At 47.5% G+C, this 22,092-nt stretch overlaps 1 protein-coding gene across 1 annotated transcript in view; it reads right to left on the reverse strand.

Moving 5' to 3' along the window:
• Positions 1–22,092, reverse strand: part of DCC (DCC netrin 1 receptor) — a gene marked incomplete at its 5' end in the record, with an annotated part of 1,016,990 nt that overhangs the window by 17,138 nt on the left and 977,760 nt on the right. The window contains one exon of the mRNA XM_060236603.1: positions 7,764–7,976. Within this exon, the coding sequence (XP_060092586.1) occupies positions 7,764–7,976 (213 nt within the window). The remainder of the gene's footprint in view (positions 1–7,763; positions 7,977–22,092) is intronic.

Raw genomic sequence — 22,092 nt, forward strand, 5'->3', positions numbered from 1 at the left:
TAGGTGGGGCTGAGAGAGCTCTCCCAGAAGCTGCTCTTTCAAGGACAGCTCTGTGAGAGCTATGGCTGACCTGAGGCCATTCCAGCAGCTGCAAGTGGAGGATTGGGGAATCAAACCCGGTTCTCCCAGATAAGAGTCTGGGCACTTAACCGCTACACCAAACTGGAGGGAAGGAAAAAGTAAGACAAGAAGAAAGAGAGGGAGGGAGAGTTGAAGGATGGGATGAAAAGGAAGAGAGGATGGAAGGGAGGGATGAGGAAAAGAAAAAATGAATGAAAGGGAAGAAAAGAGAGAGGAAGGGAGAAAGAAGACAGGAAGAGAGAAAGAGAGAGGGGGGAGAAAGGCAGGGAGGAGAAGGAAGGAAGGAAAGAAAAGAATACCGACCGGAAACTGAAGACAACTGACAATACTGTTGTACTGCATAGCCACAGTAGGAATTTAATATAAGACAGCTTTATTTCCTCCGTAGAGTTATTAAGCATTCCATTAGATCATTTGTTGGACGATATATAGCTGCCAGGTGCAAACGCTGGCTAGCCTGTTACTACTAGAAGACCTCCTTGAGCATATTAGATGAAACTCGCTTTAGAGTTCAGCAGCACAGCCCACCTGGCACACCAAGAAGGGAGCCCCCAACAGATGTCAACCTTCCCACCTCTTCCGTAGTCTCCATGCCAGAAAAAGGAGCATGTTTCGGAATACCATTTGTGCGTATGGCACAAGTTTCCTAGGAAATGTTCAGCCACTGAATAAGCACACTGTAACACAGAGCTGCCTGCCGCTTGGCTCTCTGGTTATGAAACAAACACTTTTTAGGAATGTCCGCTGCCATCTTGCATGCAGAATGTTCAGGGCTAGCCCTAGACTGGCACCCTAGGCGAGGTTAACTTCTGGCACTCCCCCCAGCACTGATAATGTCTCTGAGTTGCATGGGGGTGCCCAATTTGGTGCCCCCAGAAGGCTCATTGGTCTTAAAAGTGCTTTCTTTGTATCTCTCCCATAGGATTCAGGGAACTGGGCAGAGGAAGCTCAGGCTCTTTCCTTCCTTCCCCAGGGGACCAGGAGGGGGAGGAGCCTCCACCAATGGAGAGAAATAGAGGTTTTGCTCTGCAGCTCCTGTGCGATTGAGCAAGCCTTGCAAAACAAGCTGAGATGCAGAAGGAAGCAAGAGAGAGGGAGAAGGAAGCAGACAAGAGCCAGTTGCTCAAGGTGCTGATAGGAGTCCTCCAGGGGCATGATTCGGCCCCTGGGCCGCATGTTTGACACCCCTGGTCTAAGACTATGGAGAACAGGTCACAACAGACAGTGCAAGAGTCACTGGGCCTAACAATCTGCCCCAGCATAAGAAGCTGTGCTCATAAGACCTAAATGCTTGTGCTATGATGACAGGGAAAAATGTTAAGTATATGAATGAAGGTTAAAGTTGAAAGTGCCAAAGCAGGACTACAGCTGAACATCACGGAGACAAAAAGCAACGATTACTGGGGAATTGCACAACCTAACAGAAATGGTTCAAGATTTTCTACTTCTTGGCTCAGTCGCCAACCAGAAGGCAGACTGTGCCCAAGAAATCAGGAGGAGAGGGAGATTGGGAAAGACTGAAATGAAGGAGCTAGAAAAGATCCTTAAGTATAAGGATGTGTCTTTGGCAACCACGATCAAGATAATTCATGCTGGACCGTGACCTGGATAGCCCAGGCAAGCCTGATCTCTTCAGATCTTGGAAGCTAAGCAAGGTTGACCCTGGAAAGTACTTGGATGGCAGACCTCCTTGGAATACCAGCAGTTAGGAGGACAGGGGCAGGCTTTATGAGAGCCAGTTTGAAAGCCAGTTTATGAGAGCCAGTTTTGTGTAGTGGTTAAGTGCGTGGACTCTCATCTGGGAGAACCAGGTTTGGTTCCCCACTCCTCCACCTGCTGGAATGGCCTTGGGTCAGCCATAGCTCTCGTAGGAGTTGTCCTTAAAAGGGCAGCTGCCGTGAGAGCTCTCTCAGCCCCCCTCCCACCTCACAGGGTGTCTGTTGTGGGGGGAGAAGATATAGGAGATTGTAAGCCGCTCTGAGTCTCTGATTCAGGGAGAAGGGCGGGGTATAAATCTGCAGTCTTCTTCTTCTTTATTCAGCCACTTCCCTGAATATGCTGCAGGTCCCTAGTAGGGAGGTCAGTCAGTTGCCATGACTTCCAGGTGCACGCAGAGCTGGCACATCCGTTAGGCGGCTTGAAGCAGTTGCCTGGAGTATGGTCCTGGGGGAAGGGCACCAGCTAGGCCCTCCTGCTTGCCCTCGCCTTTGCAGCAAGGAAAATAGCAAGCTTGGTGGCAACTGCCATGGGGCTTCCAGCCTTAGCGCTCACGCTCATCGCTTGCTTGCTGTCACTCCGTCCCTCACGACCGTGCTTCCAAGCACAGACGCGAGGGATGGAGAGCCGGCGTGCATGTGCATGCACTGAGCCCAGAAGCCCTGTGGCAATTGCTGCCGAGTTCACCCTCACTGAGAAGATGAGGGGCAATGGGTGGGCACCAGCCTCGGGCAGGCTCTCTAACGCTGGCACTGGGTGCATACACACACACATGCAAATAAACATAGAAAAATATCGAGGGAGGGGTGTATATATATATATATATAGAGAGAGAGAGAGAGAGAGAGAGAGACAGAGAGACAGAGAGAGACAGAGAGAGAGAGAGAGAGAGAGAGAGAGAGAGAGAGAGAGAGAGAGAGAGAGAATTCATGCCATAGTATTCCTCATTACTATGAATGGGTGTTGTGGATGTTGGACAATGCGGAAAAATGACAGGAAGAAAGTTGTTTCCAGTTTGGTGCGGTGGTTAAGTGTGCGGACTCTTATCTGGGAGAACCGGGTTTGATTCCCTACTCCTCCACTTGCAGCTGCTGGAATGGCCTTGGGTCAGCCGTAGCTCTTGGAGGAGTTGTCCTTGAAAGGGCAGCTGCTGTGAGAGCCCTCTCAGCCCCACCCACCTCACAGTGTGTCTGTTGTGGGGGGAGAAGATATAGGAGATTGTAAGCCGCTCTGAGTCTCTGATTCAGAGAGAAGGGCAGGGTATAAATCTGCAGTCTTCTTCTTCTTTGAAACGTGATGTTGCAGGAGACTTTAACAGATACCATGGATCACCACAAAGACAAAATCAGTGGTTTCCAGATCAAATCAAGCCTGAACTCTTCCTAGAAACTGAAATGATTAAACTGAAGCTCTCATACTTTGGTCACATTATAGGAGTCACTGGGAAAGCCCATAATGCTGGGAAAACCTGAAGGTAACAGGAAGAGAGGAAGACACAACAGGAGGTGGATCGACTCCATCAAGGAAGCCACAAGGGCCCTCAGCTTGCAAGATCGGAGCATGGATGTTAACAATGGGACGTTTGGGAGTACATTAATTCATAGGGTTGCCTTAAGTTGGAAGAGACTTAATGGGACTTCAAACACACACACATGTAGACGGGGTGGAATTCTAGTAGGAGCTCCTTTGCATATTAGGCCACACCCCGCTGATGTAGCCAATCCTCCAAGAGTTTACAAAAAAAGAGCCTTGCAAGCTCTTGGGAGGATTGGCTGCATCAGGGGTGTGTGGCCTAATATGCAAAGGAGCTCTTGCTAGAATTCCACCCCTGTATGTAGATAAGGCAAAGTGTGAAATCCAGTGGCAATCGATTCATTGTGAGCCTATGAAGTTCCACCTCCTAGGGCTGAGCAGAGGTGGTTTATCGGTGCCTTCCTCTGCAGTACAGTTTCTGTCTTTCTTGGGGTTCTCCCATCCAAGTACCGGCCCTGCCTTCTCCAAGCTGGCCAAATGAGGGAGGGAGCTTCGAGAGCCACACATGTTTGAAAGAGCCATACGTGCCTCCTGAGCCACAGTTTGGTCACCCCTGCTGTATCTGATGAAGTGTGCTTACAGAGGAAAGCGGATACCCTGAATGAAATTTTGTTGATCTTAAAGGTGCCGTGGGGCTCAATCTTTCTCCTGTGAAATAGGTTGGGCTGAGAGTGTTATGGGCTTTTCCACTGGCCCAAGGTCACCCTAGAGAGCTTCCATGGCATGAACAGGGATTTGAACCCCAGTCTCATACAAGCAACTTCCTGACCGTTAGAGCAGTTCCTCAGTGGAACAGGTTTTCTCGGGAGGTGGTGGGTTCTCCTTCCTCGGAGGTTTTTAAACAGAGGCTAGATGGCCATCTGACAGCGATGAAGATCCTGTGAATTTGGGGGGAGGTATTGTGAGTTTTCTGCATTGTGCAGGGGGTTGGTCTAGATGACCCTGGGGGTACCTTCCAACTCTATGATTCTATGATTCTCCCAGCTACTCGTCCAACACTCTTACCACATGGGCTCTCTAGCATTGCTTTACAGCATTGCTGAACTGATATCCCAACAGAAAGGCAAAGGCATTGCTCTTAAGGATATAAGTGAGCAGGGATTGATTACATTTCAGTTAAGTAGAGACGACCACCCAGATATCATACAAGGAAAGATTAAGTACCGGTAGGAGTTCGTAAAAAAAAAAAAATCCCTTTCATGTTTCAGGATTTGCAAGCTTTGGTGTGCCATCAAAAGAGGATTATGGAGTGATGGATAGCAGGTGTTTGAAGGGAAAAGCATGCTGTCCCCCCCCACCCCCCATGGTTGCCTAATTCCTATCCGCTGAGGATTAAGCAACCTGAGAATACAGAGGAGCTAAATATAGGCCTGACACTCCAAAACGGTCTCCATTGTGCAGTCCACGAACTGTGGGGAAAAGGCAAGTGCAAAATGCTCACATCCGAGGACGCTATGAAATGTCATAGAATTGGCTTGTAAATTGCAATTTTTCATTGCAAACCTGCGGTTGGATTTAAGAATTAGGGACCAATCCACAGAAAGTTTCACAAGCAACAAGACTAGACAACTTCAGGCGTTGGTCGGCAGCAGATAAGTGACATTCAAGCCCAGTAGCATCTTAAAGACCAGCAAGGGTATTTCCTAGGGTTGCCAAGTCCAATTAAAGAAAAATCTGGGAACTTTGGGGGCGGAGCCAGGAGACTTTGGGGGTGGAGCCAGGAGACCTTGGGGTGGAGCCAGGAACAAGGATGTGACAAGCATAATTGAACTCCAAGGGAGTTCTGGCCATCACATTTAAAGGGACAGCTCACCTTTTTAAATGCCTTTCTTCCATAGGAAATAATTAAGGATAGGGGCACCATCTTTTGGGGCTCATAGAATTGGACCCTCTGGTCCAATCGTTTTGAAACTTGGGGGGTATTTTGGGGAGAGGCACTAGATGCTATACTAAAAATTTGGTGCCTCTACCTCAAAAAATAGCCCCCCCAGAGCCCCCAATACCCACAGATCAATTCCCTATTATTCCCTATGGGAATTGTTCTCCATAGGGAATAATAGAGTGCCTAGTAGACATTCCCCCCCCACACACACGCTTTCTAAAGGAAGGGGGAGGGCCTCCATACCAGGGAATCCCCCCTCCCTCTCTCACACACACAAACAAACACTTACCGCACTTGGTCTTCTTCCCTCTGCCTGCTGTGAAAACGAAAGCAAAGAAAGGGAGGGGCCGTTTTCCGAAGCCCTTCCTGTTTCTTCCTTCCTGCCCAGCCTTAAAGGGGCAGAAATTTTACAAACTGCTCAGGACTTAGGAGCTCTACACCAACATGAACCCTTCAGGTATGTTCTCCCCCCCCCTCCACCCCCCACCCCCCGCTTCCTGATTTCTGGAGACCAGGGGATGAAGCTACAAACCCAGAAGTCTCCCGCCAAAGCGGGGGGGTTGGGAAGCCTAGTATTTCCAGGGTCTATGACTCACATTGAATTGAGGCAAATAGCTCCAGGAGGACTGGCTACACCAGGGGTGTGTGGTCTAATATGCAAAGGAGTTCCTGCTCCAAAAAAAATTAAAAGGTTGGAGAGGGGAGGACAGGATGGAATGAACCAGTGCTTGGCCCTTTCTTATATGCCCAGGGTAATGCCAATTGCCACTTTGAGGTCAGGAAGAGTTTTCCTCCAGGCCTGATCAGCCCAGGGATCCTGGAGTCCCCCCCCCTCCTCTGGGTATACAGCAGAGGCCACTGGGGGAGTAAGGGGTAGGTAGCTGTTGATTTCCTGCATTGTGCAGGGGTTTGATGATCCTTGTGGTCCCTTCCTGATCTATGCATCCACAAGCTTTCAAGAGACAAAGCTCCCTTCATGAGATACAGAACTGGGACTCTTGAAAGCTTATACCCCGTAAACCTTGTTGGTCTTTAAGGTGCTACTGGACTTGGATCTTGCTGTAAGACTAGGCCAAGGAGTGACCAAACTCGCTTAACGTAAAAGTCACACAGAATAAACATCAGATGATTTAAGAGCCACAAGACATGAACAAAAATTACACATGACTTTAATAAAACTCTTAATACTTTCTTTGCACAGAAGGATAACATACATATCTATGCACTTCACAACACGACAATGCTAGGGGACTTTAAAAAAAGCTGGGAATAACAGTCCCCTTAAGACCAGCATAGGAAAAGATTAGGGAATTGTTTTGGGGGCACCAGTGGGAGGAAACACACTTGTACAAGTCTTGGGTGATTAGCCTATAGTTCTCTAAGTTGATATATTGCTGTTTTATTGTCTTGTTTTTTAAATTGAATTGTTGATTTCAAAATGTTGTTAGCCACTCTGAGTCCATAAGGGGACGGTGGGATACAATCTAATGAAAGAAATAAATACCATATAAATCACTGACCACTATTTGCATCATTATGCATCTTTCTTTGCCTTGACACCAAAGTTAGTCAACAGAGCTCCACCTGCACCACCCTCTTTAATTTTGACCCTCCTTCCAGCGGCTCCCTCTGCTCTTGCACTCTATTTCCCTGCTCTAGGTCTTCAGGAGACCTCTGTGGTGGAGGAAAAGAGTTTACAAGCCTGCCTAATTTCCCACTCCTTCCCTTCTTCACACATAGTGGAAACAATTGCATATGGGTCAGCACTCAGAGGCTGACTGAGATCCCAATGTTAGCACACTTACTTGTGAGTAAGCCTGCATTAAGTTCCTCCTCGACTGCACAGTATGTGTGAAAGTATGCAGCTCTCAATCCCGTATGTGGATCAGACAATGTCCTGGGAAAAAGATGTACCCATAACACTGGACAATCAGGGCATCCAGCAGGCTGTTAATCCAGAGATGAACACTGCACAATGTTCCATATTTTCCTATTTTGCTCAGTAAAGTCTGAAGCCTTCCTAAGGCTTAAGGAGCCATTTTCCAAATCAAACCACTCTTATGCTGAAGGAAGACTAACCGGAGGAAGTTGGAGGAAGACAGGTAGCAACTGTGAGGCCAAACCACTGAAGCATCTACTGGTTTTTCAGAGAAACATAAATTTCCCTGTTCTAAAGCAACTCAGCCTTCAATGACAGCTGTTAAGTTGCAAGAATTCAAAGCCTCTGTTTCTGAAAATAAAAAAAATCTTTGAATGAGTCAGTGCTCCAGATGGGGTGGTGACAAAAAATTAAAATTAAATTCAAAAAAATAATTTTAAAAAACCCTCACCAGTGTTGCAAGTGTGATGACATCCCTTCCAAGGAAAACCTGGAAGTGACATCAGTTGCTCCAGGAATTGCCAGGAACTCTGCCGCTTATCATAGATTTTCTAGCAATTCCCAGAGCTTTCCCTGGAAGTGATGTCACTGCCCCCCCAGATGGTGCACACTCTGGTTCAGCCTTGGCTACGGCCCCGGTTGTGTGGGCACCAATTCTGACAGCTACCTTACCTGTTTGAGATAAAAGTGGTGTGTAAGGGACTTTCGGTTCTATTGCACTCATTGGCGGAGGTAGCAAGGGATTGGCAAAACTGCGGAGCGGATGTGTAGGCCGGACGCATGCGGTTGGAATTGTCCTGCTGGGCGCATCCTCGCTGGTGGAATGTTCAGGCTGGGTCTGCGGTAACATGGTTGTCTGCTGAGGGGCCGGAGCTTCATTCACGGCTGCGAGAGAATCAGAGGGAAGGAAAGGTGTCGGTAAGTCGCATAAGAGCCCTGCTGGATCAGACCAGTGGTCCAAAGAGTGATGAACACATGGAATTCACTGCCCAGGAGGTAGAGGTGGCATAGCCAGCTTCAAGAGGGGATTGGATAAACATATGGAGCAGAAGTCCATCAGTGGCTACCAGCCACAGTGTATTGTTGGAACTCTCTATTTGGGGCAAGTGATGTTCTGTACTCTTGGTGCTTGAGAGGGACATCAGGGTGAGGGCTTCTGGTGTCCTGGCCCCACTGATGGACCTCCTGATGGCACCTGTTTTTTGGGGGGGGGCACTGTGTGACACAGAGTGATGGACTGGATGGGCCATTGGCCTGATCCAACATTTTTAGAAACTCAGTCAACTCAGTCTACCTGAGTTTTTAGAAAATGCACATTTTCTATGCACAGCATTTCTGTTCTTTGCACCTTTATAAGGAACTGCAAATTACATTAAGAAATAAGAATCTTGTCGTTTCTGTAACCTACCGTGAGCCTCAGGAATAATGTCAGATATAACGCAATTTTGAAAATACTGAAAATGAACAGAACGTCACGAACATCCAGCAATTAATGCTTCTTAGAAATACAAAGTGGCGTCTACCGCTGGAGAAATTCTTAGCATTATAAAGGGTGTGGATGTATAGAAGGCTGACCAGTACATTTCAAGGATCCCCTGGAACAGAACACAACACTCCTCAGTGTAGTACAATACATCGCCATTCCTGCAGATACCTTTTCCACTAGTAGCATTGCCCAGTGGAGGATGGAGCAGGTTTTGACCCCACAATGCATCAGCTTTCTTGATTGCTGTGTCTTACTTATCTCCACTGGAATTCATGGGAACCAGGAATGGAATACTAGCAGGAGCTCCTTTGCATATTAGGCCACACACCCCTGATGTAGCCAATCCTCCAAGAGCTTACAAGGCTCTTTTTTCTAAGCTCTTGGAGGATTGCCTACAACCGAGGAGTGTGGTCAGATATGCAAAGAAGCTCCTGCTAGAATTCCACCCCTGATGGGAGCCATTCATTTACATGGGAGCAAGTCAAGGGGTGAACTTGGGTAGAGCGATAGGAAGGGGACAAATCCTGCTCTTGATCATACTGTCTCAGAGCAAAGGTGGATCTCCCCCTGCTCTGCTGCATTCTGGACTGCAGCCAGCACTCTTTGCCCCATGAAACTCAATGGGCAGTCTTTGAGAACTGAGCCAGCCCCAATGGGGATAGCTGATCTCTTCCTTTATTGTGTGTGCAAAGTGCAGCTTACTTGAAGTGACCCCATAGGGTTTCTAAGGCAAGCAGAGTTGGTTTACCATTGCCTGCCTCTGCAAAGCCTTCCTTGGAGGTCTTTCTTCTAAGCACCAGCCTTGCTTAACTTCCAAGAAGAAGAAGAAGAAGATGACATTGGATTTATATTCTGCCCTCCACTCAAGAGTCTCAGAGTGGCTCACAATCTCCTTTATCTCCTTCCTCCACAACAGATACCCTGTGAGGTGGGTGGGGCTGAGAGGGCTCTCAAAGCAGCTGCCCTTTCAAGGACAACCTCTGCCAGAGCTATGGCTGACTCAAGGCCATGCCAGCAGGTGCAAGTGGAGAAGTGGGGAATCAAACCCGGTTCTCCCAGATAAGAGTCCGCACACTTAACCCCTACACCAAACTGGCTCTCTGATCTGACAAGATTGGGCTAGACTATCCCTTCCCATATCACTCTTCCTTTATACTAGCGGTTTATCACTAAATTGAACATAAGAACATAAGAGAAGCCATGTTGGATCAGGTCAATGGCCCATCCAGTCCAACACTCTGTGTCACACAGTGGCAAAAAAAAAGTGCCTTCAGGAGGTTCACAAGTGGGGCTAGAAGCCCTGCCACTGTGCCTCCCCAAGCATCAAGAATACAGAGCATCACTGCCCCAGACAGAGTTCCAACAATACGCTGTGACTAATAAAATGCTGTGGCTAATAGCCACGGATGGACCTCAGTTCCATACATTTATCCAATCCCCTCTTGAAGCTGGCTATGCTTGTAGCCGCCACCACCTCCTGTGGCAGTGAATTCTACATGTTAATCACCCTCTAGGCGAAGAAGTACTTTCTTTTATCCATTCTAACGAGTTCTGCTCAGCAATTTCATTGAATGCCCACGAGTTCTTGTATTGTGAGAAAGGGAGAAAAGGACTTCTTTCTCTACCTTCTCCGTCGCATGCATAATCTTGTAAACCTCTATCATGTCACCCCGCAGTCGACGTTTCGCCAAGCTAAAGAGCCCCAAGCGTTTTAACCGTTCTTCATAGGGAAAGTGTTCCAAACCTTTAATCATTCTAGTTGGCATCCAGGAACTGGGAGAGGGAGGGTGATAATTGGGTTTGCATAGCTACATACGTCTAAACTGTGAACATAAGAGAAGCCCTGTTGGATCAGGCCAGTGGCCCATCCAGTCCAACACTCTGTGTCACATAAGAACATAAGAGATGCCATGTTGGATCAGGCCAATGGCTCATCCAGTCCAACACTCTGTGTCACACAGTGGCCAAAAAACCCCAGGTGCCATCAGACAGTCCAGCAGCGGGGCCAAGAAGCCCTTCCCATCATTGCAAACCCCCGCAAAGCACCAAGAATACAGAGCATCACTGCCCCAGACAGAGAGTTCCATCAATACCTTGTGTGCTTCTTAACTGTTTGCAGTAGAAGCGGAGCCATCGAAATAAATATTTGTGAAAAATCAGCACAAGCCTACACATATCAGCCATCCATAAGGAGGACAGAGGGGAACGATTTGTTACCGATGGGATGCATTGCGTACGTCTTTAAGACATTACGGCAACTGGATCTGACGAGGGCTTTTGACGAGGGCCGCTTAATTAATTTCTGCTTAAGCTACCGCCGAGGCCATTTGTCCCCGAGACAGCTGTAATATTTGGTTTCCCCGAGCTGTCAATGCCTGCTTTATTATCTTGTGTCCTGAGCCCATTCTCCTGTGATTTGAATCCACCATGTCAACCCAGCGCATATAAACTGAGGCTATTCCCTCACCTGGAGCTTTGTTTGGGAAAGAGGTCCCATGAAGGCAGCCCTTTGCCCTTGAGGTCTGCAAAACAGCGCTCAATACTACAACAATGGGCACCTCTACCCTAAAGTTAGGACCTCAAGCAGGGATCTTTCACATCACCTCCTACTTGATCTTTTTAGTTGGAGATGCCAGGTATTGAAGCTGATACCTTCTGCATGCAAAAGAGATGGTCTATGTCCCAACCCAGGTCCGGCAACCTTACCCTTCCACTTAGCAGCAGCAGCCTATGGGTTCAACGGCTGCAGCAGCAGTCAAAAACAAAGTTAATCGGACCACGTTTGTTCGTTTGCACGCCACAACTGGCCTCTTCAGAAAGCTGACTCATATTTAGGATGAATTTGAAAGTATAAAGATAGGCAGGGCTATTTTTTTGGTAGCAGAAACTCCTTTGCATAGTACAGGGGTGGCCAATGGTAGCCCTTCAGATGTTTTTTGCCTACAACTCCCATCGGCCCCAGCCATTGGCCATGCTGGCTGGGGCTGATGGGAGTTGTAGGCAAAAAAAAAACATCTAGAGAGCTACCGTTGGCCACCCCTGGCATAGTAGGCCACCCCCCCCCTCCCCATGTAGCCAATCCTCCTGGAGCTTACAGTAGGCCCTGCACTAAGAACCCTGAAACTCTTGGAGGATTGGCTTCATCAGGGGTACGGGGCTAATAAGAAAAGGAGTTCCTGCTACAAAAAAGCCCTGAAGATAGGTAATCCATTAGGAAGAGATGGGGGGGCACTGGGAGGGCTTCTAGTGCCCTGGCTCCACTGATGGACCTCCTGATGGCACCTGGTTTTTTTGGCCACAGTGTGACACAGGGCGTTGGACTGGATGGGCCATTGGCCTGATCCCACATGGCTTCTCTTATGTTCTTATGCTGAACACAGTGTATTTCCCATTTTTCTCCCTCTTCTCCCACCTTGCATTTTGCACCCAGGATGGTAATTACAGCTTGATTATTACACCTTAGGAACATCCAAGAGAGTGCCGACTTAAACAGTCTGCCAACGTGTAGCAGCCATAACTTCAGTGGGCCACCTGGAGAGAAGCGCAAGTTCGGTTCAATTTTCATGTCCATTTGTTGCTTGGTTACAACTCTGGCAAGGGCATGAACTGTGTCAAATTATTGCTCCCTCACATTTATTCACACAAGCAAGTGCTTCATTCGCCCAAAGAGGATAAAGTGAAATGAGGTGGGCCTGGATTGGAGGTACCGGTGCCGTAGGAGCGACAGGACTTGATAATGAGCCATCATTTCAGCCAAAGAACCGCTATTTATAGCAGGCCTATTAAATCCAACAACTTTTATTGCAGATAGGACAGTGATACAAAATACGAGATCGTAAAAATGTCACAGTATAGTTATAACATAACAGATCAATATTAGAGCTGGTCAAAACTCCCTCTGTTCCAATTTGGAATTAATCTGGGCGGGGGGGGGGGGGAATCATGATTGATTAAATAGATGGGTTCCCCTCCCCCACAATACATTTATTAAAAAGAAGACCAGGCTACCAAAGTCCAAAAGCACATCTGAAGACAATATCAATCTTGCACCAGCATCTGGAGGTCTCTGTGAAATCTGTGCCCTAGAGCTGCCAACCTCCAGGTGGGGCCTGGAGTTCTCCTAGACCAGGGGTGGCCAAACTTGCTTAACATAAGAGCCAAGTAGAATAAACAGATGTTTGAGAGCTGCAAGACAAGGGAGGGAGGGAGGGAGGGAGGGAGGGAGGGAGAAAGGAAGGAAGGAAGGAAGGAAGGAAGGAAGGAAGGAAGGAAGGAAGGAAGGAAGGAAGGAAGGAAGGAAGGAAGGAAGGAAGGAAGGAAGGAAGGAGGAGAGGGGAGGTAGAGGTAGAAAGAAAGCAACTTTAAATGTGTTATCCAAGCATTCTCCAAGCTGCCTGTTGACTTGGCTTGGAGAAGTCATTTAAAGAGAGAAATGCCTTCTCCAATCCTGATTACTGAGGTGGGGCTCTGAGAGCCACACAATATGTATGAAAGAGCCACATGTGGCTCCCGAGCCACAGTTTGGCCACCCCTGCCCTAGAACTATAGCTGATCTCCAGAGTACAGAAATCAGTTCCCCTGGAGAGAATGGTAGCTTCAGAGGATAAACTTTATGGTATCAGTGAAATCCTTCCCAAAATTCCCCCTCTGTTGGCACTGTCTCCAAATCTATCAGAATCTCCCAGGCTGGAGATGGCAATCCCACAAGTGTTTGTCCTGTCTCATTCCCTAGAAGATGTGCTTCTTATTTTGTAAGTAAAATTTCTTTCTCTTGTTGCCACAGGAGTCAGATCACCTTTGCAATTTGCAGGGCTTTTTTGTAGCAGGAACTCCCTTGCATATTAGGCCATACCCCCTGATGTAGCCAATTATCCAAGAGCTTACAGTAGGCCCTATAAGAAGAGCCCTGCAAGCTCTTTGAGGATTGGCTACTTCAGGGGTGTGTGGCCTAATATGCAAAGGACTTCCTGCTACAAAAAAAGGCCTTGGTCATTTGTTTGAACAGCATTTTCCCCTTAACTGGGAAACATGGAAGATATTGAGGAAATCTTCTGGGCTTCGAAGGCATATGCGGGTTTCTTTAACATGCAACCTGATAAGATCCATGTTTATTAACACACAATAATTGATCACAATGACATTTAAGGTCCTTATTTCCTGGAAGAATCTCGGGGTAACATCTCTGGAGTTGTCCAGTTTTCTTTTCCCGCCCTACTTTGCATTAGAGATTCGCAAGAAACCTGGCATGATTTGCTTATCCCATGACAGCTAAATGGGGGGGCGGGGATCTCAACCTTGATTCTTCCACGTCCAAACCTTGGACTGCACAACTGATGCCCTGATTCATCTTGGAACATGCACAAGTAAAGGAGGATTTTATATATTCCAAGTGGGCTGAAGCTGGGCTTCGTTTGTAGAAAAAGCCCAGCAGGAACTTATTTGCATATTAGGCCACACCCCGGGCACCAAGCCAGCCGTAACTGCGTTCCTGCTTTTTAAAAAAGCCCTGTATCTCTGCTACCTAATCATAAATAGGTACACACATGGCCTGGCCCAACCTGACATGGCTTGGTCCTACGAGGTCTCATTTATTTCAGATTTGGCCCTCATAACAAATCAGCACAACACCTCTGGGCTACAGTTTCAGCCCAGCATCTTTGACATCAAGTTTTCTATGAACATTCTGACTGTTCTCTAGAGAGAGATACCAAGGTACACTTTTTGGGTAGAAAAAGCCCAGCAGGAACTCATTTGCATATTAAGCCACACACCCCTGATGTCACCATTGTTTCACGTGGTTTTTTTGTAGAAGCAGCCCAGGCATGGACTAATTTGCATATTAGGCCACACCACCTGATACCAAGCCAGCCGGAACTGCATTCCTGTGCGTTCCTGCTAAAAAAAAAAAAGCCCCGGGCTGAAAGATCATACAATCTGATGCCACAAAATCCTACCCGGTAGTTGCAGCTGAGTGCAGTTTTGGCCAATTTAATAATGCAGCAGAGCAGATTAAGGACTGGATTTAGTCCCTGCAGCTCCTTCCTCCTGCAACTGGGTGATGGGTATTCATTTTATTTTATTTAAACAAAATATATAAATTGGAAGTGACAGCTAACTGGGACTACACATGGTTGGTGCCAGCTGCTCCGTGGGGTTACGGAGTGGCTGGAATCATGCCCGCATGGCAGTCTGTGACTTTCACATGCCAAAGAAACATGCATCAGAATCACAGTGTGCACAAAGCAACAATAAATGCAAACAGGCTATTATTATATCCATAAAGACTAACATGTGTGTTTGCTCATTTTAGAAGAAAGGAAAGATTCTCAGGGTGCTAAAACTCAAGCCAGGTTAAAAAAAAAATTGTATTTATGGTATGATCTCAGTGGCTTGTAATCCACAAAGCCCTTCAAATGAGAGACGTTTTAATATTAATGATGAAATACAAAGCAGGAAGATCACAGTGAAACCAGTCAAAATCAATGAGAACAAACTGTGATCACAAAGCACTAATGAAGTACAATAGCATTTACTGGTCAGCAGGAGTGGAATTCTACCAGGATCTCCTTTGCATATTAGGCCATACACCCCTGATGTAACCAATCCTCCTGGAGCTTACAAAAAAGAGCCCTGAAAGCTCTTGAAGGATTGGCTGCATTAGGGGTGCGTGGCCTAATATGCAAAGGAGCTCCTGCTAGAATTCCACTCCTGCTGGTCAGTAACGGACAAAGCAGTCATAAGAACATAAGAGAAGCCATGTTAGATCAGGCCAATGGCCCATCCAGTCCAACACTCTGTGTCATACAGTGGCCAAATATATATATATATATATATATATATATATATATACACACACACACACACACATATATACACACTGTATGCACCTCTGCTCCATATTTTTATCTAACCCCCTCTTGAAGGTGGCTATGCTTGTGGCCGCCACCACCTCCTGTGGCAGTGAATTCCACATGTTAATCACCCTTTGGGTGAAGAAGTACTTCCTTTTATCCGTTTTAACCTGTCTGCTCAGCAATTTCATCGAATGCCCATGAGTTCTTGTATTGTGAAAAAGGGAGAAAAGTACTTCTTTCTCTACTTTCTCCATCCCATGCATTATCTTGTAAACCTCTATCATGTCACCTTGAATAATCTCACAAATATAACAGAGTTTCAATAATAAAGTTCATACAAAGTTTCAACAGCATACAGGCAACTGAGAGCCAGTTTGGTATAGTGGTTAAGTGTGTGGACTCTTATCTGGGAGAACTGGGTTTGATTCCCCACTCCTCCACTTGCAGCTGCTGGAATGGCTTTGGGTCAGCCATAGCTCTCGCTGGAGTTGTCCTTGAAAGGGCAACTGCTGTAAGAGCTCTCTTAGCCCCACCCACCTCACAGGGTGTCTGTTGTTGGGGGGGGGGGAAGGTAAAGGAGATTGTGACCGCCCTGAGACTCTGAGATTCAGAGTATAGGGTGGGATATAAATCCAATATCTTCTTCTTCATCATCATCCATATGATGAATGCGCCAAATAGATAACACCAGGGCTTTTTTTGAGCAGGAATGCAGTTCCGGCTAGCTTGGTGTCAGGGGTGTGGCCTAATATGCAAACGAGTCCCTGCTGGGCTTTTTCTACAAAAAAAGAGCCCTGGATAACATGTATTCTGGATATAAGCCGTGTTTCAGAATAAAAGTTTCCCTTCCTCAGAGGTGATTCCACTCGAGCTTCTGCGCTTCAAAATTCACATAAGGCAATAGGATGCTCCGTTGGACTTCCTCTTGATCTCTGGATTTCACCCAATGGAAACTTCCTGATGAGGCTTCAGTTGACAATACAGTAGGCAACAGTCCAACAATATCCACTGACTGGATTTACCTCTTTGTATGGACTTTGTGATTGAAACTCTATTACATTTGTGAGATTATTCAAAAGGACTGCTTTGTCTGTTACTTACCAGTAAATACTGTTGGACTTTGATAGTGTTTTGTGATCACAATTTATTGTCATTGATTTTAATATTATTAACAAAATGATCTGAATTCACTGCAGGTAGAAAACATCTTTAATACCTGTGCCAATAGGAACATCCAGGGCTGAGTGATCTTGCCACTCAAGGGCTGATAACAGATGAGCCTCCAGGGGCAGGAGGCAGGCAGACCAGAAAAGCATGTCCACACATGCATATCTGCCTCCCATCCCCGTCCCGCCCCCGGCTTGCCATTCCTATTTCCCCCCCCCCCCTTTTCTTTTCCCCGCCCCACATGTGTTTTACTCCCTCTAGTGGCTGATTCGATATTACATCAGTTGACATCCAGGATATCTCTCTGCAGATCTAAACTGAAGGTGTTTATGCTTTACATAAACAGATATGATTTTGAATTTAGTCTTAGAGGGAGCAAAGCATGGGCAGAACAGAAACACATACACCCTTGAAGAAATAGGGACTTACCAGAGAGCCAGTTTGGTGGTGGTTAAGTGTGTGGACTCTTATCTGGGAGAACCAGGTTTGAGTCCCCACGCCTCCACAGGCAACTGCTGGAGTGACTCGGAGTTCCTCTCAAGAGCAATTTCTGTCAGAGCTCTCAGTCCTACCTACCTCACAGGATGCCTGTTGTGGGGGAGGAGACAGGAAGGGAAAGGAGATTGCATGCCACTCTGAATCTCCTTCTAGGAGTGATGGGTGGGGGATAAATCCAATCTCTTCTTCTTCTACAGTAAGGAGGAGGAGAAGAAGAAGAAGAGATTGGATTTATATCCTGCCATACTCTGAATCTCAACATCTCAGAGCGGTCACAATCTCCTTTACCCTCCCCCCAACCCACAACAGATACCCCTTGAGGTTACTGGGGCTGAGAGAGCTCTTACAGCAGCTGCCCTTTCAAGAACAACTCTTTCAAGAGCTACAGCTGACCCAAGACCATTCCAGCAGCTGCAAATCCAGTTCTCCTAGATAAGAATTCGTGCACTTATCCACTGTACCAAACTGAGAATGTGGAAAAGTCCAGAGTGAAACCCCCAGGCATTGCATAATGATAACTAATCGTTACAATTCCTGTGCATGGGCTCAGATTTTACCCTACATCCCTGGTGAAATGCCAAATGGTTGGTACTTGGTGGCTATAAGGAACTGCTGTTGTTTTCCATTATTGGATGGTCCAAGGCCTGTAGCCACGGAGGGGGGGACAGGGGAGGCACAACCCCTCCTTTAAGCCCCCCTTCCCCCTGTAGGGCCCCTCCATCCAGTGCCTCTGCCGCCTCCCCGCTGCCAGGACTCCATTCCTGACAGACTGTGAGAGCGGCCCCGCGGAGCGGTTTTACCTGCCACTCCAGCCATCTGTGGAGGAAGAGCGCTTTAGATAGCTGGAACGCGGCACTAGAGCCGGTTCTGGCTTGGAAATCCACACCGGGTGGGGAATGGAGGGAGGAGGAGGCACAGAGGGCAAACTGGTGGAGTTTGCATGAAGAACTCCTCAAGAGAAGCCCTCTGTGCAAATGGGGCCATCTAGCCCCATGGCCCTCCCACCAGACTTCTTACCTCAGGGGCCCCTCCACCCAAAATTTTCTGGCTATGGGCCCGGATGGTCCCCTGCCAAGGAAACAGGGAAGGCATAGACAGCAGCATCGGTTAGCAGTTCTAGGGGGGAGGAAGAGGAGGAAGAGAAGAAGACTGTAGATTTATACTCCGCCCTTCTCTCTGAATCAGAGCCTCAGAGTGGCTTACAATCTTCTATATCTTCTCCCCCCACAACAGACAGCCTGTGAGGTGGGTGGGGCTGAGAGGACTCTTACAGCAGCTGCCCTTTCAAGGACAACTCTTGCAAGAGCTATGGCCAACCCAAGGCCATTCCAGCAGCTGCAAGTGGAGGAGTGGGGAATCAAACTCGGTTCTCCCAGATGAGAGTCTGCACACTTAACCACTACACCAAACTGGCTTTCATTATGCAGTCTCATGTCTGCTGTGGATGCAATAACAACATGTCAGTGGAGTGTCTGGGGCCAGCCAGAGAACCCACAGATATGTTACTAAGCTCCGCTAATTCACACCTGCTGTTTCAGGAGTGCATCTCTTCTAGTGGTTCTCAAGTTCTTCAGGCCAATGCCGGGATTTCATTATGCAGGGTGGCGTTCGACCTCGTGGAGCATTAGACAGCCACTGCCTTGAACGCTTTTTCTAAAGCCGGAGAAGCTAAGGATTAAAAATGAAAGCTGGCTTTGGAAGCACAGCAGGCACACAGCTGGACTCACCATCTGAAGACTTAATGATGCAAAACAGGGGTTTCTCCCCCCCCCCCCACCTTAGGCACCACGGAAGACTGTGGAGGGATCATTTGATCATTGTTAGAAGAAGTAGTCCTGAGTTGTAAATCTTGACTGGGAGTTGTTTTAAGAAAATATTATGGGAAGTGAGGATTCGGAGAGGCGGCAAACAAAGATGGAATGCGCAGGAAGACCCAAGTTGAATGCCAATAAATAAACCACTGGGAGAACGTGATGGCTAAGACCACGAGTCCCCCATCCAAATATCTATGTATTTAATAGTGACATGTGGCCGGTGGATACCTAAATCTGGGGATCAGGGCCGCACCGATGTTAAACAGATCTTCCTGCAAGCTTGGGGGACTTCCCAGGTTTGCAAAAAAAGGTGAAATCTAAGATAAAATATATGGGGGGGGGGTTAAACTCCCCCCCAAACATCTGCATTGTCTGTGCAAGTGCAGACAATGTACTGATCAGAACAGAAGGGTCTGTGATCCAAAGGCACGATGAGAACATAAGAAGAGCCCTTCTGGACCAGACCATCTAGTTCAGCATTCTGTCTCACACACTAGCCAACCCGTTCCTCTGGAGGGCCAACAAACAGGGCATGGGAGCCCTGACAGTGCCTGCTGGCACTAGGATTCTATGGCTGACTGGCTCTGAATGTGGAGGTTCCCTTCAGTCAGTATGACTAATAGCCACTGATAGACCTGTCCTCCATGGATCTGGCCAGGGGTCGTTTTGTAGAAAAAACAGGTGGTGGAGCTCATCCAGGGATTGTTATGCAGCTGCACCTACTATTCAATGGACGAGGTGGGGAGGAGGAGGTGGAACTCTCAGAAAGGTTCAGGAGCTGTGCTCCTATGAGCTCCCGCTGAATCCGAGGCCTGGATCGGCCTAATCCCTTTTTATCCGCTGCTTGAAGGACACTCGGTGTAATTAATCAACTGATCAAAGCCACCAAGTATTACACCGTCTTTCAGTTTGCAAAAATATAAGGATTGTGTACAACACATAATAGACAATACAATAATGATAGAGGTCGGCGGTGCTAGGGCCTTTTAAAGTAAATGAAAACCCCAAAGGGCCAAAAAAAACCCTGTCTCTAGGGTTGCCAAGTCCAATTCAAGAAATATCTGGGGACTTTGGGGGTGGAGCCAGGAGACTTTGGGGGTGGAGCCAGGAGACATCGGGGCGGAGCCAGGAACAAGGGTATGACAAGCATAATTGAACTCCAAGGGAGTTCTGGCCATCACATTTAAAGGGACTGCACACCTTTTTAAATGTCTTCCTTCCATAGGAAATAATGAAGGATAGGGGCACCTTCTTTTGGGGCTCATAGAATTGGACCCCCTGGTGCAATCGTTTTGAAACTTGGCAGATACTTTGGAGAGAGTCACTAGATACTATACTGAAAATTTGGTGCCTCTACCTCAAAAAACAGCGCCCCCAGAGCCCTCAAAACCTCCAGATCAATTCCCCATTATACCCTATGAGAATCGATCTCCACATAGAGAATAATGAAGTACTCAGCAGACTCCCCCCCCCCCCATTTCTGGCAACACTGAAGGGGGATCGGCCTCTCTACTCATGAGTTGCTGCCAACTTTTTCAAAGTAACACAGACACCCCATCCCAAGAGGAAGCCTTTCAATCAGCGACTGAGGTAGAAACGCACTACGAGTCCCAGCATGCACCTCGCGAAGGGAGGCCGTGCCGTTTCCCCCTCCTGCTTCCACGTTCTTGGAGATCGGGGGGAAAGGCTCCTAATCCAGGGGTCCCCCGGCAGGGCGGGGGGGGGGGTTGGGAACCCTACCTGTCTTTAAATGAATAGATATAAGGCCAAACTTGGAAATAGTCCAACTGAAATTCACAAGCTGGGTGCTCCTGAGGAGTGTAGCTTCAACGCAGCCGCTTTCTTAAAAAGACGTCTCTCTAGATTTTGATGACGTTTCAGTTCTTTCTTCAGTTTGATGGCTTAATTATTTAGGAACCCTGTTCTACGTTCTCTATCACATCATTAAGCTTCTTGTTTCAGTGTGAACATTGGGCAAAGAGAAAAAAAAAGTTCTCTTTGTCAGCTCTCTCTATTTTATCCATAATTTTATAAACCTCTATAATGTCCCCCCTTCATACAGAGGATGAAGCCCCTGGATTGGCTAGGCCTAGTAACATGTACAGTCTGCGCGCCACATCTTCTGCTTGCTACGCTTTCTCCTCTAGCACCTGGTCCTGCTGCTAATCTCGGGGACTAGGGGTGCCATTTTAGTGTTGGGAAATCCTCGCCAGGGGCCTGGAGACCAAGTCTGAGGAAACTGAGAATGGTCAGTCTGGAGAAGAGGAGACTGAGGGGGGGACAGGATTGCTCTCTATAAGTATCTGAAGAGCTGTCACTTAGAGGAGGGCAAGGAGTTTAAATCAACGGTTTTAAATTAATGGGTTTAAATTAACGGCAGGAAAGTATTGACTGGATATTGGGAAAAACTTTTTGACAGTAAGAGTTGTTCATCAGTGGAATCAGCACCCGAGGGAGGTAGTGAGCTTCCCCTCATTGGCTGGATGAGCACTTGTCAGGGACACTGTAGGTCGGGGTGGCCAAACTGCAGCTCAGGAGCCACATGTGGCTCTTTCACACATATTGTGTGGCTCTCGAAGCCCCCACCAATCTGTTGGCCAGTTTGGAGAAGGCATTTAAAGTTAGTTGCCTTCTTTTCACTTCTTCCTCTCTCCTCACCTGTTTTCCTTCCTTCCTCCCTCCCTGCTCTAAGACATCTGACGTTCATGTCTTGCGGCTCTCAAACACTAAACGTTTATTCTATGTGCCTCTTATATTAATCAACTCTGGCCACCCTTGCTGTAGGTTGATCCTGCACTGATGACAGGGTTGGACTAGATGGCCTGTATGGGTCCTTCTAACTCTATGGTTCTATGAAATACCTGGAGATAAGGAGGGTGGAGCCTAGAGAGGGTGGGCTTTGGGGAGGGGAGGGACCTCAGCAGTGTCCACCCTTGAAATCAGCCATTTTCCCTAGGAGAACCGTTCTTGGTCATCTAGAGATCAATTGTAATAGTGGGAGATTTCCGTTGGCAACCCTATTGGTCACACTGATCTGGAGAACACACCCTCTGGGTAGACACTGAGGTACAATCACTGACTCTGGGCTGAAGCAGTCAACCCCCTCTAGGAAACTATAAACTATCCAGCAGAATAAGCCAGCCTGCAGAAATTCCTCGCTGCTCAAGAAGGCCGACCAAAAC

The sequence above is a fragment of the Heteronotia binoei genome, chromosome 4, assembly GCF_032191835.1.
Source record: "Heteronotia binoei isolate CCM8104 ecotype False Entrance Well chromosome 4, APGP_CSIRO_Hbin_v1, whole genome shotgun sequence".
NCBI classification, from domain to species: domain Eukaryota; kingdom Metazoa; phylum Chordata; class Lepidosauria; order Squamata; family Gekkonidae; genus Heteronotia; species Heteronotia binoei.